Here is a 25,784-nt window from a genome sequence, read left to right on the forward strand (position 1 = left end):
TGTAGTTGCAGCAGTTTTAATTTTCTCTGTGTTTCGAGCTATGACATAGAGGTGTAAGGGCACTGTATCCTGCGATTTGGAGTTCGTCGTCAGTCAGTTAGACATTGTTACAAGGGCAAGTATGAAGGTATTGCCTAGAATACTCTAACTACAAACAACCCACAATATTTCAATTTGCTCTGAAAAATGGCTAATTTTACACTCAAAACACCAGTCATCAAATCTTTTTGCCATCATGATAATTTGTGAGATCTCTATTGTCCTACACAATTGTTTCCTTTCAGCTCTCTTTATTCCTGGTTTTGTTGATATTTCAATGAAACCAACATCGGATAAAAATATAAAAATCTCTCTACCTTGGTAAAACAATGATAGGCTTTTATATTACATTGACAAATATGGTATCCCGGCACCAATAAATAATGCATACTTGCTGCCAACAATCGTGGCTGTTGCATTAACAGACTACTACTGAGTATTTTTGATCCATTGCAAGAAGGCTTCTCACATGAATGTCTTTTTATACTTTTTTTGGAGAATTTATTTGTTCTGTGATCTTCGTCTTTGAGCAGGTGACCTCCCCTGTGCTCTGGCTGTTGTTTGGGCACCCTGTGTTTGCTGGGCCACTTTCACTGTTGCAACTTGTTTGCCTTGAATCTTTTGAAGAGGAAAACAAAATAATTATTGCCAAAAATTATGAAATAATAAAACCAAAGATCCCTAGTTAATATGAGAACAGTGGAGTTAATACAGTCATGCAAGATAATTTTCTAGAGGGTAATACCTACCTTGGTAGGGGGGGACTGTTCCCTTGTTCCCTAAATTACTTTCAATCTTGTTACCAGCTTTGTGATCCTTTAAATTTTAAATTGTTTTTGTTCCCTAAAATATTTTGTCACTGTTCCCCTGTTCCCCAGTTCAAATTAGCCATGTTCTCTTCTTCCCCAAAACCCTGGGAGGGCCTCTATGAGGAACATGCAGACTTTATCATGGTATCCCTACATGAAAAATGGGGTATATGGTCTTTGGGATTGTTGTCTGCCATTGTGGTATAATGCAATAAATGATCTAGTTACTGTAGTCACGGGTCAAAATTACTAGCAGCTCATCACCAATGCACCAAAAACTTCGTCCAGTCTGTCTTGACAAAACTGTTTGAGGACTACTTCTGCCTCCTGTGCAGGAAGTTGCAAGACCAACACTTAAGGGGTCTTAAGGTCATAAAGTAACTGAGGAGAACAGTCATGCATTCTTTGTATAACTACATCTGCAAATCCTTGGTAACTTCATAGGAAATTGGGTTTCAAGTCTTGGATGAAAAATATGTCAACTACAGCCCCTGTCTCACAACATTCCTCTAAAAATAAACATTGCCCAATAATTCAAAGGTATTTTTGTCCTGGTTTATGATTATGCAGGAAATGTAGATCTTAACAAGTGTTATTTAAATCCAAATTGGGGGTAACCATGCACTTTTCAAAGATAATCGATGAATACTATTTGTAAAAAGCAATGTACAGAGTTCTTTCTCAAAAATGCATGGTTACCCCCAATTTTCTTTTTGGATACCAAGAGTACTTTCTCCGCATAGTTTTAAACCGCACAAAAATATCCCTGTATTAGTAAGCATCACCGATAGGAAACCCTAGTATTTTGAGATGTGCAGAACGTATGCGCAGTAACAATAGTAGTAGCCTGCGTATCATTGTGGTTTTTTGTCGAGCAGGGCGCATGAGTGGCGAAGCAGTTGCTCCTGCCCCAATCTCCTCGCGGTTTTTCTGCCCTCTCCCGCCTTTATTACTTAGCAACCAAAACTGCCATGCTACGCAGGCTACAATAGTGGGCACCTTCCTTAAACAACTGTTTCCTTAAAGGCAACTGCACTCCTACCTGTTGTAAGCCTTGCACCACTTGAGCCTGTTGTGAGTGAATTTGGACAGGTGTGGCTCCTCCTCTGGGCGACTGCACAATCTGCGCAGGCCCACCTTGTTGTGGAAATTGCACCATTCGTACTTGGAATTGCGGCTGTGGTATTTGTGTTCCAATTGGCACAAGAGGTTGGAGGTTTGTCGTGGTGCGGTTGACCGTCGATGTTAGTGCAGCTATGGCTGTTGCTGATGTCCCTGTGCCTGTTTAGTATGAGATGGTGCAGAGATGGAAAAAGAAAAAACACCCCATAATATTTTATGTCTACTGTGGATGACAGTTTTCAGCCACTGGAACTAAGTCTCTTCTCCTATTCTACAAAGATTTAACTGATGACAGGTGTTACAGTACACATACTGTACTGTGATAGGCCAATGTAGCTGATCATATAAATTTCAGCCTGCTGATATTAAACTTTGCTGTTGTTGCTTTATCCAAAAGTCTTGGGAATAACGGGCCATAATGTAACTTACATACAATTCAGAGTTGTATTTATGGCCAGAATACCACATGAATTGAACTCAGAAAAAAAAAGGCAGTTTGAATTACAGGTTGCACCTGTAATGCTGCTTTTTTTAGTTAATCCTGAAAAACAGAGTCTTTATTAGCTACCGTTATTAGAAGCAGCACTCTCTTCCAGCTTACCGGCAGTTATCTTCCTTTGTTGCTGCTGGTGAGGCAGTATGGGTCTCGTGTTCAGCGTCACAGTTGTCATTCCTGAGGGAGGCGAGATTGGTGTGTTTGGCAGGATTGGGGTTGGTTGCCCAGCAGGGGTACCCTGAGGAGATGTTTTTGTTTGTATCTGTGCACTGATAGCTGCACCAGTAGCTGATTTTATATGAGTTATTGGAACCAAATTACCTGGAATCTGACCGCGTAAACACAAATAGAGACAATCAAAAACAATAAACCATACAGTAGCATCGAGTATAGGATTCCGGGGACCAACCCAAATGTGGAAAATAGGGGACTCTGGTCTCTTCCCCCAGACATCCCTTGGAACCCCCCATTGATAACCTCATTTATGGTTCACTTTGTATTTACCCTGGACTCCTACACTCTATGCTATTGTTGCTGCAAGCTAAAAGGAGGTTTCTTTTTTTTCAGTTAAATATTTCTGGGCCATACTTGCACAGTGGGTAGAGATTCTTGTAACACTTTGTCAGATTCTTCGGGAGCTTTTTCTAAAAGCTCGAGTTAGTTTTTAAAGTGCTTATTACATTCTTGGACATCACTTCTTTGCTTGAATAGCTTTTTTTCTCTTCATCTTCTCTTTTGCATAGCGTATCAATAATATTCCTTTAGCTTAACTCTATGGGCCTTGTGTCAATGATCCAACAAACTGGATTACTGTTTCTCTTGGTGTTAAATTGTTGAATTCTTATCAGCTTTGGTACCGTTATCAAATTCAAGATCTAACATTTTAACATCATCACCAGACATCTTGTTCAAACTGAGCGACACTGCTAACACTGCACCCAAAAATACTTTATAAAATATTAATTGACGTATTTGGCAACCACTGCATCATAGGAAAATTACAATGCAGAGTTCCATGGCAACTGTGCATTCCTACTTTGATTTCTTATGGGTCGTTGGAATGCACGGTTGTTATGGAACTCAGGAATGTAGCCAAAACAAACATGAGTAGCTAACGGCAAACCCAGATACGGAAAACAAACCGAGTGGTATTTTTCCTTTGCATATTTTATTCACTTGGTTGTATGTTTTTTGAAAATAAACATTCATCTGGCATCAAATTTGATATGTTTGTTTTGAAATCTTGTCGCACATAGTTACAAATCCATTTTTAAATAAGATCTGGCTGTTCAAGAGCTGGAATTTGGTGTTTTTGGAATTTATAATGCAGGCTTTGGCTGCCATTTTTTATTGGCCATTCAGTAAAGACATTGTCATTTAGAGGTTTCCAAGTTATTTTGCACCAGCACTTTATCACTTTGCAGCCAATTGTCTTCATGGTTTCTCTAAGCACACTCAGGTTTATCAAAATGCAAAACTGGCCACCTTAGTTTTAGTGTGCAATAATTGGAATTTGAAGTTTTCTGTTTTGTTTTTCAGGAATTGAGCCATAAAACACCTCAAGCACATCTTCTGAAAACTTTGCTGCAGCCATGGCACTTTCGCGCCTTTCAATAATATGCAGACTCTTAAATTCAAAGGTCAAATGACAAATGCATTTTTTGCTACTGCCGATCAAATGTTTGCCAGCTCCTCCAAGCTTCCGACTACTGTCAAGCGCGCAGTAATCAAATCACATCGTTGAGCCCAGTTCAGTCAACATAGTCGGAAGCTGAGAGGAGCCGCCGAACATTTGATTGACGGTAGTGAAAAACGCATTTGTACTTTAGAGTCTGCATGTTCTTGAAAGGTACACCATGGTCCCATCTTTTTCAAAATGTAAAAAAAAGTAATCTCTTTGCACTAACAGTAAATGCCAAATAAGGTAATCAATGTGGACTTTGAGCTCCTCCTATAGTCCTCACATGGAGCCCCCAAATGTGCCTTATTTGGACTGGCACCAGCCTCCTATCCGCTATACTACTTACAGGTAAAGTCTGCTTACGAGCCAAGTGGCCCATTAGGCCGGAGTTTATCGCGGTTTCTGTAGCATGAAGCGACTAGGAGTATTTCTACTCCCCCTTGGATGGGATGCTAGTCCAGCGCAGGGCTAGCCCCAGCATTAAATTCACCGGTACCCATTTATACACCTGGGTGGAGAGAGTAAAGTGTCTTGTCCATGAAAACAACACAATGTCCCCGGCCAGGGCGCGAACACGGACCACTCGATCCGGTGTCGAGCGCACTAACCATGAGGTACCCGTGCCTCCCACTACTTATACTCAGTAATTAGTAATGAATGGAATTCTGTATATTTAATGAACTTAATGTATGCATTAACCCTTTAAGCCCCGAGGGGTTCCCCATTGACGAGTAAAATCGTCTGGCGTTAGACAGAGTAAAATCTATAAGTGCCATTTGGCACTATCGGGGCTGAAAGGGTTAACAGGTCTTTCCTGAGTTTGGTTTTTACATTATAAAAGTAAGAAAACTTCTCAAACAATTTTTCTGGCATCCCTCTCTGTACTTCTCTTCCTTTCTTCCTCGCACTCCCTTCTTGTTATCCCACCAGTTCTCCCTTTCCCTCCCCCTTTGAATGCCTGCCATGCAGGCTACCCTCTCTGCTTTTGCTGCACTAACATTGAAGTTAACCAAGTGCTTGGGAGTGTTGGTTAAAGCCCACTTACCGTATTTGGAAAAAAGTCAAGTTCCTGAGGTGCCTGTGACCTAATTTTTGTATTATTTTGCTCACTTGAATCTATGTATATCTTGTTAAAAACAGTCAAAATCTTGCTGCCATAATATTTTAATTTGCCGCAATATACACATAAGTCTGTTCTCTATTTTCGGTGAGCAAATGATTCAGGAAAACATGACTTCTGACATAAAGAAGATTTATTCATAGATTGCACATTCACAACCTATCCTACATCACGAGCCACCAGTTTAACCCCTTAGTGCATTCGGATGAGCATACTTCAAAAATAAGGATTGAAAGATTTGAGAAAAACTTGCATTTTGATTGAAATAGCAAAAGTTTCTTGCAGGTTTGTTTTTGGTTATGTATAAGTTGTTATTCAGTTTCAAGAGCTGATAAGAAAAATTTGGTAAGTGGCACTTGAAGCAAGCCAAACTTTCACAGTCATTTGTGGTCCATTATTTCTTACCATTTTTTCTCTTGCTCACTCCCCTTTTCATGGTTTGCTTTTCGAGCCAGTAGGCCCATTAGTCCGGCGCTTATCTCCGGTTTCTGTAGCATGAAGCGACTAGGAGTATTTCTACTCCTCCTTGGGTGGGATGCTAGTCTATCGCAGGGTTACCCACAGCATTTTCACTGATACCCATTTATACATGTGGGTGGAGAGAGGCACCGTGAGAGTAAAGTGTCTTGCCCAAGAACACAGCACAATGTCCCCAGCCACGACCCGAACCCTGACCACTCGATCCGGAGTCAAGCACTCTAACCACGAGGCCACCACGCCTCCCAGAATAGAAGGCAAATTTCCTCAAGGAAAAAGATTTTGTATTTTGAAGGTCACAATGGTAGTACAGAGCTCTCTCTCTCTCTCTCTCTCGACAACCCAAGAAAAGGTAGTTCAAGTGGACAATTGAGGAGATAGTGGCAGTGAAACCGCATAAATTATTTGCACACCTATTTCCCTCTACACATAGAAACAATACTAGGAAAAGGTTCCTTCAACATATTGACATCCACTTACTGTAAATGTGGTTGACGGTGATCTGGTCTGGTGAACTATCTGGGCCTGTTGTGTTTGGATGGTGGTGGTACCCTACAGGAAGAGGAAAACAACACTTTCATTGACAGTACAAAACCTGTATAAATAATAAAAATAGTAATAATAAATTTTATTTAAGCGTCAAGTATACTTAACACGGAGGCCTGCACTAATTTGGAACACTGTAAAGATATCAAATCAACTTTTGGTTTTTGAGGAGAGGGGAAAACTCGAGTACAGAGAGAAAAACATCTCAGAGCAGAATAGAGAACCAACAAACTCAACTAACATATGACTCAGAGTCTGGGAATCAAGCCAGGCCACATTATTTGGTAGGAGACAAATGCTCTCACCACTGTGCTATCTCTGACATAACCCTCTTGCATAAAAGGGAGGTCAATGATACGAGTACGTGTATCCGGGAATATTTGCTGACCTAGTTTACATTTAGTCTCCTTAACACATGGAGCCATTTATTCAAAAGCCAATTAACTAATCTGCAATAAAATGCCTACCAAGGTTTCAATTTTGCTCTTAAAAGATGGCCTTGACAACAGTAGTGTAGCAGCTGATCCAAAGATTACTCACCATTGGTTCGTAACCCTTGCAGGAAACAATGATATGTCATTCTTTCTATTAATTTAGCTATTGTTTGGGGTCAGGGTTGTGAACCAATGGTGAGTAATCTTTGGATCAGCTGCTACATCACCCCTTGACAATGTCATTTTATGCTAAAGGAAAGGAAAGTCAAACTTGACAGAAAGAAATTCTTGTGGAACCTTTTTTTTAGGTCAGTAAATAAACTGCAATTTAAGTTTCCAGTAATCCAGGATTAGCTTTATTGACCTTTGAACAAATGAGTGTTGATTTTTATATGATTTTCCCTAGGCTAGAAGGCATCTTGTGATACACAAAGTGATTTCAAATCTAAGTTTAACTGAAAAGCTCCTCAACTTTAAGCCTTTGCAGTTTGATCATCTCCAAAAAATTTAAAGCCATCAAAAACTTCTTCAGATTCTTTGAAAGCAAAATGACAAAAACACCACAGAATACATCAGACTCAATTTCACAATACAATTAAAATCTCCAGTGATTAGAAAATTAGGAGCTTGTGTTCATGACAACAAAATTGTAAAACAAGAATTCCCAATAGAGTGAGCTGAATTTTGATCGAAGATAAAACAAAATTTTCATTTTAACAGAAAGACCACTGGTCTTGAAAGAACATACATTGCATTTCACTCCCATAACCTACAACATGACAGCTAGCATGAATTTCGGCAGTTTTATTTGCTTCCTTTACATTTTGCTTCCACATTGAGCATGTGGTAAGATTGTTTTGCAGAGAGTGTTACGAGAAAGTTTTGAATTTGTTTTTCTGCCTTTGGGGCTCCTATACCTTCTGGTGACTTGGGTGAGACTTTCATATAACAGACTGAAATGGCGGAGGGCAAAAGAACCATATTGTTATTCGGATTAGGCCTTGCTATTTGGGTATTGTTATGTTCGCTTTGTTCTTTTGTTTTATGGACCCTAATTATTTCAGATCTGGTCTGTGAAAGGTCAGCCTATCTTTCTCAGTTGGTTGCCAAAAGGGCTAATTTCAAGCCCTGAGTCTAATAGCTAATACCATTACCTGGAGTAAGGTTAGAGGTGTTCCTGGAGCAGGCTGGATATTCTGATTGCTAGATTTTAAACCAATAAACTGAGCTGGTAATGGTCCTGATGCAATGGCTACACTATTGGACACTGGAACCAGTGGGGTTGCCCCAGCAACAGTGACAGTAGCACCAGCAGGGACGGTGACACTCATTCCTCCGGGGCCAACTACAGGCTGTCACAATAAACAACATTCAGTCGAATAGGGTCATTTTTGAGTAAACGTCATGTGAAAACTACCCTAACTTTGATCTGATTTCCTTTTATAGGACTCAATTTTTTAAACTTGTTGTCATACAAACTTCACTACTCTAAAGAACAGGAGATCCCTCTCACTAGCTCAATGGATTGTTCTTTAAATTATTCTTCTTCATTTTCCTGCAGGATTGATGCCTATGACAAAATTGTTGACACACTTTCACTGTATGCAACATGACTGGTGATACTTCTTGCCTACTCCCATAATTGATGTTTCAAAACATTGTGTCATATATTTTTTGGAATAGAGCTTTTGGTGCACTGGTATAGAGGAAATGTGTTTCTAGGGTAAATAGACCTCTTTACAGTTGTGTCCTTAGTTACCTGGCCTTTAAATGAAAGTGAGGCTGGTGTTGACCTTGTTATGATACACACCTCCCTTCTTTTCTTATGTTTAATAACTTAATGATGTTGTTCTCATGCTAATTACTAAAAATTTACATACGAAAAGCGGTAAGGTTTCTATCAAAACAAGGTCAACTCCAGCCTCACTTACATTCATAGGCCATCAACCTCAAAGGCACCAGCCCTGAAGCCAATATCTTGTTGATAAACAAAACCAACGTTTTGTGCTTCCTTGCAATCAGCCCCAAAATAATGTACGGGTATATAATAATGTACACTTTACTGTATGTCCAGAAATTTTATGCACCTGATCAGATGCACAACCAATTTTGTCCCTTCAAGTATGAGCCTTTGCTGCCTATTTGCAACAATAAGGTACAGTGCAGGTACATGTTAGCATTATTTTTAGCTTAGGGTACATGCACCTGTTTATCCTTACTTGAGCAGCAGCATTTGGGAGACACTTTTTGACATCAATTGTCTGTATTCCGAGACACCAGTGATGTTGAAGTTAAGAGGAAGAGCAAGGGGACACTTTGTGAATCTAATTAGGGGTATTTCTGGACAAATCTGATAATGTACACTGTATGGGTTTCATATGATTCATTTAAGCAATAGAGGACGTTTTCCGTGTTTCCATAGCCTCATCTAAACACAAGGGCGAGTTGGGAGAATTCAAGACATTTTTGCAAACCCGAGACGCAGTCGAGGATTTGCATAACTGTCGAAAATTCTTCCAACTTCCCCGTGTTTAGATGAGACTATGGAAACACAGAAAAAAGTCAATAACTGTCGAAAACTCTCCCAACTTCCCCGTGTTTAGATGAGACTATGGAAACACATAAAAAAGAACAATATTATCGAGTGCCATACCTGCATATAGGCTCCTACAACCCCTGTATAACCTGCACTGGGTGTGGTAGGGGACTGCAGAGTTGTCTCTGGGTGTGACACTCTCCTTCCTGTTGTTGGAGCAGCCTTTGCAATTGAAGCTGCTGCAACTGGTTTGACATTTGTAACTTGAATAGTTGTCCCTGGTTGCGCTGTTGAGATATACTGTGTTACTGTTCCTGAGGAGTTAAAGCAGAGTTGCAGACATGCCAACATTGTTATTGTATCAGCAAAAGTTATTGTTATGTTGCTAATATGCTGATACTACCACAACAACTAACTAACTACAGTAACTACTACTACTACTACTACTACTACTACTGCTAAAAATAATAATAATAATAATAATAATAATAAGAAGAATAATAAGAAGAAGAAGAAGAAGAAGAAGAAGAAGAAGAAGAAGAAGAAGAAGTAGAAGAAGAAAAAGAAGTAGAAGAAGAAAAAGAAGACAACCACAACGAAGACGAAGAAGACGACGAAGAAGAAAAAGAAGCAAAACAATAACAACAACAACATGTCTAAACAGAAATCTTTTAAATGATAATTTGTTGGTTATGCTAAGGCAGTACAAATTTTTTTCATGCCACTCTGCTCCCTGAGAGCACATATGCCTCCAGTGGCCTATCCTTTCTATATTAGAGTGGATCCATCAATGTTGGCTTTCTATGGTAGAAGAGAAAACCCTCCCAGAGCAGAGAAGAGAACCCATAATTCAACCCCAATGATGCCAATTGAGTCTGAATACAAACACATTGATGGAGGGTGGGCACTCCCACCTCTGCCCTAACCCTTCTCGCTTAATCATGTTCCAATAGTACTTCTAAACAGACAGAAACCACTTTACAAACCTGCTGTGGCAAGTTTAGTTGTCCCACTTAAGGGAACAGTGGTCCCACTTGACGCTGACCCCACCACAGTTCCTCGCTGTTGAAACATGGCTAGCTTCTGCCCATATGTCCGTACATTCGACAAACTGCACCCTTGTATAACCGGCACTTGTGACACAGTAGTGTTGCCTGATACTGAGGCATGTGATGGCAGGTTTAAGTTACTTCCTTGTATAACAGTTACAGTGTTTGATGCAGAGGGTAATGGTATTGCAACCTTCCCTGCTGTCTTAAGTTCTTGGTTGTTTGAGCTGATGGTGGCAGATATTGCAGAGACTGTTGCAGCTTGTGAAGTGCTGTTGACGGGTGTTTGTGACGACAGCTGATTGGCACCTACTGCAAGTTGCGCATGTTGTTGCCCAGGAATGTAGGTGAATATCTTGACAGATTTGCGACCTTCTTCAGTGTACAAGTCTTGAAATTGTTGAAGATACCTTTGTGAAGGAAATGAGACAGTTGACGAAAAAAAGACCTTGAAATGACTAATAAAATTTAAGGGAAATGTTAAATTTCATTTAGAATTGTCTGATTTCAAGTGAACAGGACTGCTTTAAGACAAGACATGAGCGACTGGGGTACAAACTTTTCGTCACAGATAAATTGATAATTTGCTTGGTTCCAGAAAATGTACAGAGGTTATCTCCAAAGATCGTCAAAATGTGATGCTTTTCATTTGGAATTTTTAATAGGACATCTGTGTGCCCAGCTGGCAGCTGGTTGTCTCTTTCTTGAATATTTAAACAGGGCCACACAATCTTCAAGCTTAAACACCACTGTATATAAATAAAGGGATGCAAGGGAGATAGCAAGGAAGGCAGTGTGGCTCAGTAGTTTGGGCACTTGCCTTGGGATTCGGAGATCCCAGGTTAAACACCCATTGGAACTATTTGTTGAATTTGATCATGGTAGTCCCTCCAGGGTCCAGGGTTCAACTCCTTGCCTGCACTTGTAAATAACCAACTGGTTTGCCTCCGACCAGTTGGGATTCTTGAAAGTTGTGGTTCTGTTGTGCTGCATCTGTTTCATGGGCCCTAAAAAGCCCCTTTGGCAAGCGATCAACTAAGTAATAACTTACTTTTGTGCTCCAAGGTTACTTCCAAGGAAAAACTGGCATGCCTTCCCTGACTTGTCAAGGGCATCTGTAGGTGAGGTTGTGGCTTGTGAACTACTTGTATCTTCCTCCAGGTAAAGTTCACCCAAGTACTGTAGATCAGTGGGACGCCGCCGGATTGTCACACGACAGAAATAGTTCCTATTATTAGTCTTTTCACCTTCAAGTGTGACTTCCTGCACCAACTCTGGTGTGTTGTCAAGTGTCATCTTTGGACGTTCAATAATCTTTGAATATAAGTCAACCTGAATGGGATATAAATTTTGAATAAACAAGGCATAAGTACCAACTACTTGAGAACTCAAATAAAAATCTGTGTACACTTCATTCTCAACAAAAATACACTGTCCCTTATTTCCACTATTCCCTGCAGTGGTCTGATCGATGCATTGTTGATTTCTAAAGGTGTTTACTGTTGCTAGGGGTTAAGTGGCCTTTGGAATTGTCTGGAGCAGGGGGAAGGTGTGTCTTACTGACAATAGGAAGTATACAAAGTACCGTAAACACCCGCAGATAAGCTGCACCTTTTTCTCAAAAATTGTCGCTAGAAATCAGGGGTGCGGCTTATATGCAGGAACATTTGAAAAAGGCTGCTTCTGGTGTCCAGTTTTCCATCTTTGCGTCCGATCCAATGCCTGGTTACTAAGCTGTCCGGTCTCCACATTAACCACAATCCTGGTTTCCAGCGTTTGCCTTTAAGATCATTAATTATTTTTATAAACATTTGGGTAGGCTTGTAATAGATCTCAACAAATAGAGACCAGCAACTACTGGGTAGCATTTTATAATGATTTTTTCTGTAGTCCTCCAAAACTCAAAAACAAAATAATAAGCAAAACAAAACATGGATGAAACTAGAAGTTGATGCAATGGAAAGAGAGAATAGGAGTCTTTGAGCAACAAAAGAAGGCAATTCTATACTTGAATTTAAATATTTCCAATGCCACTTACATCTACCCTTGAAGGCAGTGTTAGTTGCCTTGGCCTCTGTCTCCACATATCAGTTGTCTGTGGCATCTTCGCTGGGCGGAGATTGACAGGTGGCTGCGGCTTCTTGTAATTTGACAGGAAATCAATAACTTTGAGTTGAGACGGTGCCCTGCTGAGTGCCATCAACCCAGTTCTGTTACAAAATGCCTGAGAGTGCCTTCTAATGCTCCTGTAGGATCGAAATGGGGAAACTTGTTACCTGCTCCAAAATACTTTAAAGTTGCGATATTATTTTTTTAGTTTAGAACAAACCAGGTAATTATGCCTCAGTCCAGGTAATTACGCTTGGCTGAGATGTAATCATAATGGACCATGTTACAACTGCTAGTGGTGACTTAAATGGATTTTGCCAAGATCTTGTCAAGTTTCCTTCTTCACAACTTAATCAAATGACATTAATTTTCACTTAAGTGTAATTCCTCTGAACTTAAATGTGTATTCTTGTCTTGCGTCAGTACAAGGTTAACATACACAAGCACAAGCACGGGCATGTTCGGAACACAAGAAGCTCCCTGTTGGGCCGATCTCTGGAAAACAGTAAAAAAAAAAGGGGGGGGGGAGGGGGTATTCTCCCAAACATTAAATGTTATGTTTGCCATTTACTTCTTGCACTCAAACCCATAAACATCAACATTGAAGGGGAGAGGGGGCAAATTTCCATCTGTATTACAACAGTTGTGACTGAGACTATGGACCAGTTGTTTTGTTTAAAAGCGATTCTCTCCTGATTCCAAATCAATTATCCTGCTTTCAGTCAGTATATATCCACTCTTCACTTCCACTCCACCCTGCCCTTATTTGCTCCCAATTCCAAGACACCTTTCCCATATCCTACCCCTCCCTCCAATTCCTCTTTTATACCAGTTCCAACCAATCTCCATTCTGACAGTTACACTCTATTTTCCCAAACCTTACTCCTCCAGCCACTGTTTTTCTTGGATTGCAAACCACTATTTAATACAACAGTCAAACCCTTTCCTGCTTAAAGTAAAAAAAAAAAAAAATTTAGATAGCCGTACCTTTTAAATACATGAGTATTTAAATTGTTCTTGTTAAAAAGAAGCTGGTTTGCAACTTGAGCCACCTGAATTGAAGGATCAAGACACAAGGGACCCTCCGTTGCCAATAACAACTTGGACTCCAGCAATAGTTTACTCTCCTCTGTCCAGAGAGGTGATTCTCTTGTCATGGCATTTATGTCACACACCAGGGTCTAGTAAAAAAAAATTACTTTGACATTTCACTTAAATGTAATTCCTCTGAACTTAAATGCGTATTCTCGTCTTGCATCAGTACAAGTTTAACATTCACAAGCACAAGCACGCGCATGTTTGGAACACAAGAAGCTCCCTGTCATGCTGATCTCTGGAAAACAGTAAAAAAGGAAGGGGGGGGGGGGGGGGTATTCTCCCAAACAACAATGAAGACTTGCCTTTTGCACAATCAAATAAAAACAGTCCAGTTTCTTACTATCCACAGAAGATCTCCCCATTGATGAGTAAAATCAATACGTGTTGTAGTTACTATGTGACTAGCTCCGTGACCGAGCAAGATGAACCAAATCCCGCGCTGTGATTGGCTACCCAAGCGGGCAAGATGGATCTATCTTGCTTGTTCGGGATTTCTCGCTTGGTCCCGCAAGATCAAAGATCATTTTTTGGTGTTTTATCCAATATAATAAAATAATCCTTTATTGACCAAGCTTGTTCAGTCGAGATGGCTGGATATTGGCCTCATTCTTTTTTTGCGTGTTTATGGACCAAAACGAAATAAACACGCAAAAAAAGAACTTAGCCAATATCCAGCCATCTATCAAGAGGGAACGGATTAATTAGGGACAGCAACACCACAAATTAGACTCAACCACTCTCACTTTTACTTTTGAGAGGTTAAATTTGAGTATTGATTTACATTTGCTCCACAACGCAAAACTCTTATCTCTCTGCTTCTGTCCAACAAGAGTGTCTTGAACTACTTTCAGCTAAGTGGAAACAATTTTTAATTTGTCCAAGTAGATATGGAACCTTAAGCCTCACGGCAAGAAAATGAGAATGGGGACAACCTCTTTATCAAATTTGTTTGATGTTTGATGTTAACAAAATAAAGTTTAGAGCAAATTATATTTTAAGACTGTTAACTATGAATGCTCTTTCCCCTTTACCATTGACAGCATTCAAAACTGACTGATTAGGCTGCAGGAGTGGCATAACTAGTTTGGAGAAAAATGAGTGGTTAATGCAGCCTACTAAGAAGTAGAAAGTCTGAAAGCTCAGCACCCTTGTCCACATAAGAGAAAATTTAAGTCCTGTATACATGCACAATGGACACCAAACTCCAGATGAATTACTGTATGATGTCCCAAGCACTTGGCTAAATGGTACTAAAGCTACAAGACCCGAAAACTGGTTGGAATTGCTTTATAAGCTTCTACCTCAGATGCCTGCGACACATCCTAAGTTAATGTGCCATAGGAAAAAGTCATCAAGTTCACAACAAATTATGCTGGAGAGAGTGTGCAGGTATGCATCACCTTGCTGCTTTTATATGTAATTTGTTTGCATGGCAAGAACAATACCTCACTCCTTCAACACACCCACTTGTGAGATATTGTTCTTGCCACTTAAACATAAGCGTAAATGGAAACTAAAATAACATTGCTTATATGAAAACCCGGATGTTTCTGTATCATACCAAGTCACCTCCAGCCAGAACTGTTCCAAATTATTGTACTTTTAAACTTTTAAACTTTACAAACTATACGTACAAATTGTATGTCTACCAGGTTTTCGAAAGTTTTGTAAAGTAGCAGACATATTTCTGTGAGCACCAGACATGACACTTTTTTGGCACTGAAAGGCGTAAGCTACCTAGGGGAGTCTAGGGGAGTCTAGGGGAGTCTAAGGCGGCGCCCCCTCCCCCCCCCCCCCCCCTGAAATGTTTTAAATCGCACACTCAGAAACACTGTTTCCAGTGTTTCTGGAATCCAAGAATCAGTTCCCCTGGGAAGGCTGCAAGGCTGGAGTTCAATCAAGTTCTCTTTAAAAAAAATTTAGTAATAAAAAATAAAACAAACCCCTCAAATATTGGCATCAAAGTACCGGACATGGGATGGGAAACGACCCAACGAAACGTCCAGCTAACGGCCTCAAATGAAAACCCTGTGTCTACTCCAGTGCCCTATATATCATTACTTGTGACCAGAGAAAAATCGGTAAGGTACCTGATAAGTGGGTCGCAATAACACATAGTTGCTGTCATAAGAACCTCCAGCAGAACAGTGTCGATAGTCTCGCACTTCAACAATGACACATCCACTGTAAAAGATATTAGCCTAGGAAAAAAGTGGCACTCTCACTTTAGTAAGTACATTGTAACTCTCACTGGTTGATAAATTAAAATTGTGGGGTAGGAAGCCACATGTTGCCATGTCTCTCCAGACTGGTTCAAGGAAAAAACAGCCACAGCAAAAATATACAACAGAGACAAATTACAGTAATAAGCCTGAATATAACAGACCCACATACTGTAGAATATAAATCCAATTCAAAAACTCATTAATAATTCATAAGCAAAACAGCCTATCGAATTACTGATAAAATGTCATATGCATGGGCTTTAAACCTCACAAAACACTCCTCATCTAATAGAATTCTTTATATAAAGAACAGTAATGAGGCTCGGCTTGTTTTTCTTGTATGCTAATTATATCTTCCTCTCACTTTTGAAGAATTGTCTTGACTCCATATATAAGGACACACTTTTTGTGGAATGTTTTTGAAGCCATTCGATAGGTTCGCAGGTCATGTTTCATCGGGTCTAAAAACACGAGGCGAAGCATAGCGGTTTAAAACCCGATAAAACACTCTGCGCGAGTTTTTTAAGTACTTAAATGAGGGATGGTTGAGGCAAAATTTGTCTTGATTAATCTGGTTTCTGAAATTTCTTGGGAAAGAGGTTTCAAATACTGTGAGATATGTCATATGTGGGTTGAGTTTGTTGTTTCTCTCCACTGCTCCAAGAGATTTTTCTCCAGGTACTCTGGTTTTCCTCTCTCCTCAAAAACCAACATTTGACTTGATTTGCATTATTTGTTGATTTCACTTTACAGTGTCCCCAATTAGTGCTCCAGTGCTAGAAGACTAGACAATTAAATAAAGTTCCTTTCCTTTCCTTTGCTGAGGTCTCCTGTTACATATTCAATGCTCAAAAGAACTCACTAAGGTTTTTAGGAGCATTAATTTTTGCAAATTAATTTAATGTAGCAAATAATTGGGATCATGCAACAACTGGTGCAAGTTCTCAAAATTATGATTTCCTGGTTACCCTCCCAAAACATTATTCACATTTATATGTTTATTTACCCTTGGATTTTTAAGTAGCTTAGTCTAGCTGGCATCTCTGAGCATTTACTCTCCCAACCATAATGCCCCACAGAAGACAGACCACAACACCGGAAACTACATGCCCTACCCTTTGCGACATGTGTATGGGTTCTTTTACGTCCCATAGGATTATGAAAATTGAAGGGTTGTGTGACGGGACTTACAGTTTGTCGTCCTTATCCAAGAAGACTTGAAAGTAAGCATTTGCAGATGTCATTACAAAGGCAGCACTTTCTCCTCAGTTATTTAAAGACCTTGAGTGTTTGTCTGCCCCAACCTCACGACCTCCCACATAATCTTGGAGGTTTAAATCCCCTTCTAAAGGGCAAACATTTCTCATGTTAAAAAGTAAATTATCCTTTTCATAGATAGTGTTACGCACAGACCACACAGCAAGCTTTTTGAGACAATGGTGATCAACTTTCACAGAAAGACTTAAATTAACGACAGATTATGTCAACAAAATTAAGCTCTAAAACAACAAACATCTAACCAAGACTTCCAAAAAGAGAAGGATATTTTTCATCTTTAACCAGCATAAGTTATTCTATATCTGCTAGTTTCAACAATATTAATAATTTGTCTGCAACTTTGGTGCAACATGTAATTTCAAACTAGAAAGTTCCTACATTTGGATAAAAATATGGTAACAAGGAAATGAGTTACTAGTAATTTCTTTTGTTTCCTACAATTATAATAGCTGTATTTAAGCTCAATATGTTTCCCTAGGAGTAGTCACCTAATAATTAGGGAGACAACAAATCAGATCACAGTTTTAAAGGGCCACTGAAAACCAGTGTCCATGCACCTTTGTTGTTGTTATTATCCGGGCAATCGAATCGGCCGGTTTGCTTCAGAAACATCCCATGAAGAAGAACTTCTGCGAATTTGCTGTTCGATTTGTTTTTTAATCCAAACGCCTTCCTCCTTTCGTTCCATAATCTTAAGGTTGAGGTAGTGAGCCAAATAACATGGTGCTTTTCCTTCCTCGCCGGACGACCTTTCTTCACAATTTTCATTTCGCTTTTAACGCGTACACAACACCCAAATAATGCCAAAAATACAATATTTAAACATTAAGGAAAATACTAACAAAGTTTGAAGCTACTGGGCATCCAAAACACGACGATGTGAGGCGATGGAATTTGACTTTTCAAGAAATACTAGTTTCTGTATTACAGAAAATGGCGCCAATAGCTTGCACGCCTGCAAAGACTTGTGGTTGTTGGTGGCCCTTTAAGTCTTTAATAATGAGAAGTGTGGAAAACAGGAGTTCTAAGTGAACCTCAAAGACAAAAACCTCTCAAAAGCAGGGGAGGGGACTCAACATCCTTCATAATATATGACACTTTCAGGAATTGAACCTAGGACACATCTAACAAAAAAAAGAGAAATTCTGCATACTGACAGAGTAAAGCAGAAGGGTTTTAAAAAATGACTCAAAAATGCACTCCAAAGTACCATGCACCCTGGGTCTAAAATAAAGCACTCTAAAACGTGATGAAGGAAGGGTGGTTTGTTTTTTTCTCTGAGTCATTTGTGCTTTGACTTTCATTTCTTCCAAAAAAACCAAGAAATAAAGGTAACTAAAACATTTACAATACCTGGGATTTGTCTAACAAATCAACCAAGATAGGAGGCAACTGAAAGCAACAAAGAAAAAAAGCAGTAAAAAACAATATTATTATTACTTTGAATACACACATTCAATGGGGTCATTAATTAATAAATCAACTGCTCTCTCACAAACTTCCATTCTCTAAAACTTTCGCGGACCACAATTAATGAGTATGTGCAATTGGGCTGAAAATGATATGCCAACCTGCTCCTGAGAGGCTCAGAGGACATACAATTACTTTCAACCACTCAGATCCTATGTTTAACCCATTGACCCCTGGGGGGGGAGGGTGGGGTTCAGGAGTCAATGGCTTACGAGTGCAAGGAGTAGGAATTTGTTACCAGTTCATATTAATTTTCAGAGCTTTTATCATCTATTAATAATACATTGTATTATTATACAATAAGCTCAATAATACATGCATCTTGATTGGAATGTGACCTGTGTTTTAAACCTGTGGTCGAAATGTAGTCAGAACATCAATGACACAATGGCTATCGCCTCAATTGTGCCACTTTTTTGTTCTTACCACATTTTGATGTCATTTGTGATTTATTACTGCACAGAGATGCACAGGAACATGGAATCTATTTGTTAAGGACAGTGCCTACTATTGTTATTGCGCATACATTCTGCACATCTCGAGACACTCAAGTTTCCTATTGGTGATCATTACTAATACAGTGATATTTTTGTGCGATTTAAAACTATCCGGAGAAAGTAGATCTTAGTAAGTACTCTTGGTATCCAAAAAGAAAATTGGGGGTAGCCATGCATTTTGAGAGATAATTAAGCTTCAATTTGAGAAAAAAACGTCATACATTGCTTTGTATTTTAAAGCTTTTTACAAAATTAATATTATTCTTCAATATTATTATCTTTGAAACATGCATTACCCCCAATTTTCTTTTTGGATTTCAACAACACTTGTTAAGATCTACATTCCTGCATAACCATATACTGGGGCAAAAATACCTTTGAATTTAATAGTAGGCACAGTCCTTAAAATAATGACAAGCTTTAGCTTTCTAAAAACTGTGTGGATAATGAAATGACTTTCATTTGCCTTAATTACTGTACATTACTGTGCTGGCCCCAAAAACATCCTTTGTACCCAAGTGAACAATAATGCTATTTTGGCCACAAAACATTATGGCATGTTACTGTTGTTTGCTTAGTGACCAGGGGCCGGTTCCTGAAAGGTGTAATAACTCTATTCCAGGGATAAATTTGCCTTATTCCAGGAATACCCTTATTCCCGGAATAAATTCTGTTCTGTTAGAATAGCAGATTTGTCTCTGGAATAACTGTTATATCAGGTATAATTTATTCCTCCTTGCAGGAACCGGCACCAGGTCTGAGGTTGGAGGTAGGAGGCGCTGTGGCCTAGTGGTTAGGATGCTTGCCCTGAGATCCCAAGTTCCCGGGTTCAAAACTTGTTCTGATCACTCGTTGAGTTCGTTCCTGGTAGTCCCTGGTTCAACTTCTCAGCCGCACTTGTAAATAGCCAACTGGTTTGCCTCCGGCCAACTGGGATTCTTAAAAGTTGTTGTTGTCTTCTGCCGTTTTGTTCATTGTGTTTCATTGGCCCCGAAAAGCCCCTCTGGGGAGCGGCCAATTAAGTATGTATGTATTGTATTGTATAGTGTTGTCTGAATAAAAGTGAAGCTGGAGTTCACCTTGTTGAATACAAACCTCATTAAGATTAAGTTATCAGAAAGAGAAAAGCAGTGGGATTTGTAACAAGTACATAACTAGTTGTACTGCTTCCTCACTCACTCATAGGCCAGGCAACTTAGCACATAACTGATAACAATATTTAAAATTAATGGACTTTTTAACAAGATGACCTCAAAGGTCATGTCAATGTCATATTTGAAAAGTTATCCTTTTTACCTCTTTAAGGACAAGTTTAATAATTAATATAGTACAAGTTATTATTATAATAATTATTTTTATTGTACCTCCTGTGCATCAAGATAATCAAGAAATTCTGACTCCTGTAAAATCAAATTTTAAAATGAGTTAAATGAGACTAAATGTAATTTAGACAAGGTTAAAGTGCCCTGGGATCAAAAGAATCACTTTCTTTTTTTTTCAGGTTTTGAAAGTGTGTTTGAATTAACACCTTACTGGCAAATCTTTGAGCTTTGATTTTGATCCAAAGGCCATTTACTTTGAGTGTAAGTTTTGGATTTCAAGGTCCGCCATTACTCACCTTCAAAACTGACCGACTGGACCTCAGAGGGGTGGACCAGGGAAAAGTGACATCAAAGGCTCACTAGCTTAAAAGTTCAGCATGTGAATGCAGCTTATTGTATAATTATACAAAACATGATTTGAAAAGTCTTAAAGCCAAAAACTCCTGTGCACATTGCATTCTTAAACTAGTGAGCCTTTAATGTCATTTTTCTCCTTGATCCAGCTCTCTCAAGATCATAAAGTTAGTGATGGTGGACCATTAAATAAGAAAATTATTTTTGAAATCAAGGCTTAAGACTTAAGAAAAATTGAATTGATTTTTTGGTCACAGGGGCGCTTGACGCCTTTTTACAGCAAATGGGCATGCCTTTATTTTGGGGGAACCCCAGAATCCAGCAGGGTTTGCTTGTGCATGGTCATGCAATCTTTGCTTATGCTTATTTTTGCAGGCCATTTTTTCAAATGGTTGCAGATTCATTGAGCCCCACCCTTTCTGTCCTACTTGGTTGTGGAGGCAAGCATCTGGGCAGGTAAGTGTGTTTTTCGACTGGACCGTGTTCCATTGTGATGGTGCCAGTAAGTGGCTGCTTCAGGGTGTTCCCACTTGTGGGTTGCCACGGATCACAACAGGCACTGAATAACTGGGGAATGTCCATAGGCTTATTTTAGCCAAAAGTATTGTGCTTAACACTTTCTGGTGTTGGTTTCAATTTTAAAAAAACTTGAACTCGATCTCATAATCTAGGTTAAACCCCAAAGCAATAATTATTAATAATAATTTCAACATTAAAATATTATTGAAATTATATCACACCGAACATGGATTTTGATAATATCAATAGCTGTTAGTACTCTAAAAGTTCCCATTTCATGTGTTAGTATGGAAATGTCAAGGTGCAGATTTGCAAACCCAATGCATCAACAGTTTCGTTCCCATGGTTTTTCTCCTCTGTGCAGAGAAACGCCCTGAGAATGAGATTACCAACGCATTATAAAAGTACTGGTACTGGTAGTAATTCTTTTCATGTTTTGCATTGGGTCCATGTCAAGTCAAGTCAATTTTATTTAACTTGCACAGAATATTACGTACATAAAGTTAGAATGATTTTACAATGTTGTTTAACAAAAATAGAAGAAGAAGGGAATTAGTAAGTTTGTTAATATGTTGTTACGGTGTAGAGTTTGAGACACCTAAAAAGTTATTTAACTAATCAAGTAGGTGCCCCAAGTTGGTGCAATCTAGCTGCGGAGGAGAGGTAGCATGTAACTGATAATGAGGCCTTCCAACGGTTCTTGGCGACAAGCGACATCGCTCCAAAATTGCAAAAAATGTAGCGACAATCTTGTTCCAGAACACTGACAGCCGACAGAACCTGACAGAAAAAAAGCGACAACTTGAGACAGCGACAATCCATTTTTAACTTTGACAAAGCGACATCTTTTCACTTTGTTATTTCGACAGCGACATGACTGACCAGGCCAGCATGACTCTAAATCTTCTCTTCTGTTGGTGTTGCTTCATGTATATTTCTTGTGCAAATTACCGGTAAGATATATTAAACAAACCATCATGAATTCAAACACTTGATGCGCTTCTTATGCAGTGAGTGTCTTATGTCTCTTATTTCCTTTTTTGGTGCAAAGGTCGACACATAGTCACGTCAGTCATGATTCTCTGTAACTCGGTGACTTTTATCGTGTCTGTGCAGCTTTTCTGGCGCTTTTTGCTAACATGGAGTATGTGAAATGGGAAAACATTAAAAAAATTGCATAGCAGTCACAGCATTCTCAAAAAAAGCAAAAAGAAGGACAAAAAGAGCTAGAGCTGCAAGGGTAAAGAAAGGAAAGGTAAGTTGTCTGACACTGTTCACCAGTGATTAGTGACTAATAATTATTATAGAGAGGGTTTTGACGGTCTTCGTTGCATTTAAGCTTAAGCAGTGTCTAGCAATGACAGCAATTAATAATTAATATTGCGAGGGCTTAACCATATAAACACTTCCGTAGCTCATTTCTGCTTATAGCCCCTCTACACCCCCCTACACCTCTTTCCCCCCCCCCCCCCCAAAGTTATAAGCCCACCCAAAACTACTTACGAATTGTGTAAGTCAGGGTTTACAGCCCAGAATTTTAAAAAATTTCTGGAAGGAAGTTTTTACTCTTTAAATTAAACAAAATTACAGGATGCAAAAATTAAGCATGTTTAGCCAACATTTGTATTCTTAGCGAAAAAGTGACAGCGACAATTGTATTGCAGCAAAAAAATGACAGCGACATTTGTCTCTAGCCAAATAGGCGACATGTGGGCTGGAAAATGAGCGACAAAGTGACATCCGAAGACCACTTAAAAGGCCTCGATAATATAGGGACATGCCAGTGCAATGGTATTCATTTCTTCCCTCATCTTTAAAATTCACAAATGTACTGAATTTTTGCCTTTAGTTCCCTTTTTAAAGTAAACTGTTCACTTACTTCATAGGGCAGTTTCACAGTTTCAGAATCTGTGGAATCCAAAATATGAAAAGTACTATCAAGATAAATGGAGACTGGTTAACCCAGTCCATCCTCGGACATCGTAGGATGCCTTTAATTGAGGGTAAAATTGGTCTGGGTTAAAAAGGATCAGTGTGAGTAAATTCCCACAAATCAGTTTGGAAAAGTAAGATGACTCTATGCACCTCACAGCTACAAGAGGACAACAGAACACCAGGGTGAAGAAAGGAAAAAATTCAGGCTTCTCACTGAGAAACCCAATTGGTTATGTTATGGAAAAGAAATCTTGAAAAAATGATCTAATCTTAGTTAATTTGCATTTTGATCAAACTTCCAAATGTGAAGAAGTCAGTGAATTTAGCTCTCAACCATTGCTTAACTGACATTTCTAAGTTCACGAGACAAAATTATTATAAACAATTGGGCAGGTACAAAAGTTGGACCAGATCAACTTGGATTGTTCACCTCGGATCGAAGGAAAAATGGTTTTATAAACCAAAACGACAGTATTCAACATTTGCCCTGATTTCACCAGGGTTAACTTAAGGATTAGGGCTATAAGGTATTTTTTTAGGTCCATCCAAGGTGAGCAATGTGAGTTGAGCCGCACAGACTTTTGTACCTGCCTATCAAGAATGAATATATCTATATGTGAGGTTAGCTAGGAACACCACTGACAGAACAAGGCATTTTTTGTACAGTGTATTTAAAAGTGGGCTTCCATTACCGAGGAAATCAAGAACAAGAAGATGTTTAAGGGAAAGGAACTCTCCCTCTTTCCACACAAAATTTATAATTTGAATATCATACCTATCCCATTCTTTCCTTTGAGCATTAAGGAGTATCCTTCATTTCTTGGATACAAATTCACAACAAGGGTGGAAAGATTGTCTTGTAGAACGATTTTCTCCAACAGACGTACTCCATGACAAAAGCGCTGTTTGTGGAAATAAACTCTCATGAATGAGCAACTTGAATTGAATATTAACTAACTTCAAATCATTCTCCCTAAATGCACACCAATCTTCATACAATATGAGCTTTTAGAACATGCCATGTTTAAATTATTTATAAACAAACCTTGTCTTTAGGGGCTCCTTCATTGGATTCCACATAGCAATCTTGAAGACGATCCTCTAAAGACAGCCTAGATTGAAACAAAACACAATAATAAAAAACCTTTCACTAATTTGTTAGCAAGGAAAATTTTTTGCTGTTACAGCAATAATAGATAGCTATGTCTTTCCTAGCTATAGGGTTTTATTTTCTTGCGAGGCAAATTTCTCATGCGACAGATTTTTTTAACCAGACTGCCACAATAAAATAACAGTTCTCAAAGGATCATTGGCTAATAATGTTGTTGCCCATTCCTTATAATATTGATAAGGATGTAGATCTATACTAATAACTGATGTTATATGCTATAAGCTAATGCTTTGAAAAAATCCTAGTTTCTGGTCCTGCCTCTAAGTATACTTTGAACAGTAGGGATATATTTTCTGGGCAATGATTTTATATCCTTAACCCTTTCAGCCCCGATAGTGCCAAATGGCACTTATAGATTTTACTCTGTCTAACGCCAGACGATTTTACTCGTCAATGGGGAACCCCTCGGGGCTTAAAGGGTTAAAGGGGCTAGGTCACGCTATTTTAGGTAATTTTGTTTAATTTTGTTAATTATGAGCTCTAAACGTCAAATTGGCAGAGCAAGAGTCTTTCATTTGCAAAATCACGGCCACATAACTGAGAATGATTTTCCAGCTTTGTAAATGACATTTTGATATAGACTGATATAGATTTGAAAAAAGGTGGGCTGACGTTTTTCAAATTTACCCAAATTCAATCCATTTCAATCCTCTCCAGTTTTGTCCATCCATGTTCTTTCTTGCCTTCCCTGTGTTTTGTTAGAGTTCTTCTATAGTTTTGAACAGTTATTTTAATATTTTAGTTAATTCTATGACCATTCGATCAGTGCTGAAATTGCCTAAAATTGCGTGACCTAGCCCCTTTAAAGGAAATATTCTAAAGTGATCTCTGCCATACCATTTGCCAGTGCTGCTTGGCCGCCTTCTTTTCAAAAACCTACGACAGGCAATGTTGATTGCATCCTGAAGCATAATTAGACATTCAAGTTTTCGTTACACAGGGCAATAGTCAGGTCCTATTATTCAAACTCGCTTATCTAGAACATTCCATTATAATTATCTTAATTAGATGGTAGGTCTCCTTGACCTCACGTTGAAATAGGAACTCTCAGGTATCTTGAACAGGCGGTAGGCGGTACTTTCCCTTTAATAATAATAATAATAATAATAATAATAATAATAATAATAATAATAATAATAATAATAATAATAATAATAATTATAATTGATATATAATAATATATAATAATATATAATAATAATTGATGTTTGAGGAGACTTTGTTGTCACCAAGCTTCCTGGAGTACGGAAGTTCCATTGGAAGTCCAATTGCGAAAACAAGATAATAATAATAGTAATAAATCCATTATCTACTTTCAGTCTTCTACAATTGATGTTTACTTTGCATCCCAAAAAGGGATTAAAAGAAACATAGTTGAAATATGTCACATTGAAACATACACTGCATATCAGAGGAAGCTTAAATAACTTAATTAGAATGAGTTCTTTGACTGCCAGCCCAAATTAAGACTAATAGGAAATAACGTAATTGACGTTT

The 25,784-nt window shown here is 38.8% G+C and overlaps 1 protein-coding gene across 1 annotated transcript in view; it reads right to left on the minus strand.

Annotated features, from left to right (window-relative positions):
- LOC138016444 (transcription factor SPT20 homolog) overlaps positions 1 to 25,784 on the minus strand; it is a 26,264-nt gene continuing 480 nt past the window's right edge. The window contains exons 2-18 of the mRNA XM_068863581.1: positions 25,125 to 25,189; positions 24,162 to 24,228; positions 23,892 to 24,018; positions 23,061 to 23,089; positions 20,351 to 20,386; positions 18,373 to 18,411; positions 15,607 to 15,717; positions 13,406 to 13,599; positions 12,348 to 12,555; positions 11,361 to 11,641; positions 10,247 to 10,719; positions 9,378 to 9,574; positions 7,879 to 8,076; positions 6,225 to 6,296; positions 2,572 to 2,794; positions 1,891 to 2,129; positions 1 to 657 (exon numbers count right to left, since the gene is read on the minus strand). Of these exons, the coding sequence (XP_068719682.1) occupies positions 541 to 657; positions 1,891 to 2,129; positions 2,572 to 2,794; positions 6,225 to 6,296; positions 7,879 to 8,076; positions 9,378 to 9,574; positions 10,247 to 10,719; positions 11,361 to 11,641; positions 12,348 to 12,555; positions 13,406 to 13,599; positions 15,607 to 15,717; positions 18,373 to 18,411; positions 20,351 to 20,386; positions 23,061 to 23,089; positions 23,892 to 24,018; positions 24,162 to 24,228; positions 25,125 to 25,189 (2,676 nt within the window). The 3' untranslated portion in view covers positions 1 to 540. The remainder of the gene's footprint in view (positions 658 to 1,890; positions 2,130 to 2,571; positions 2,795 to 6,224; positions 6,297 to 7,878; positions 8,077 to 9,377; positions 9,575 to 10,246; positions 10,720 to 11,360; positions 11,642 to 12,347; positions 12,556 to 13,405; positions 13,600 to 15,606; positions 15,718 to 18,372; positions 18,412 to 20,350; positions 20,387 to 23,060; positions 23,090 to 23,891; positions 24,019 to 24,161; positions 24,229 to 25,124; positions 25,190 to 25,784) is intronic.

The sequence above is a fragment of the Montipora capricornis genome, chromosome 9, assembly GCF_036669925.1.
Source record: "Montipora capricornis isolate CH-2021 chromosome 9, ASM3666992v2, whole genome shotgun sequence".
NCBI lineage: Eukaryota > Metazoa > Cnidaria > Anthozoa > Scleractinia > Acroporidae > Montipora > Montipora capricornis.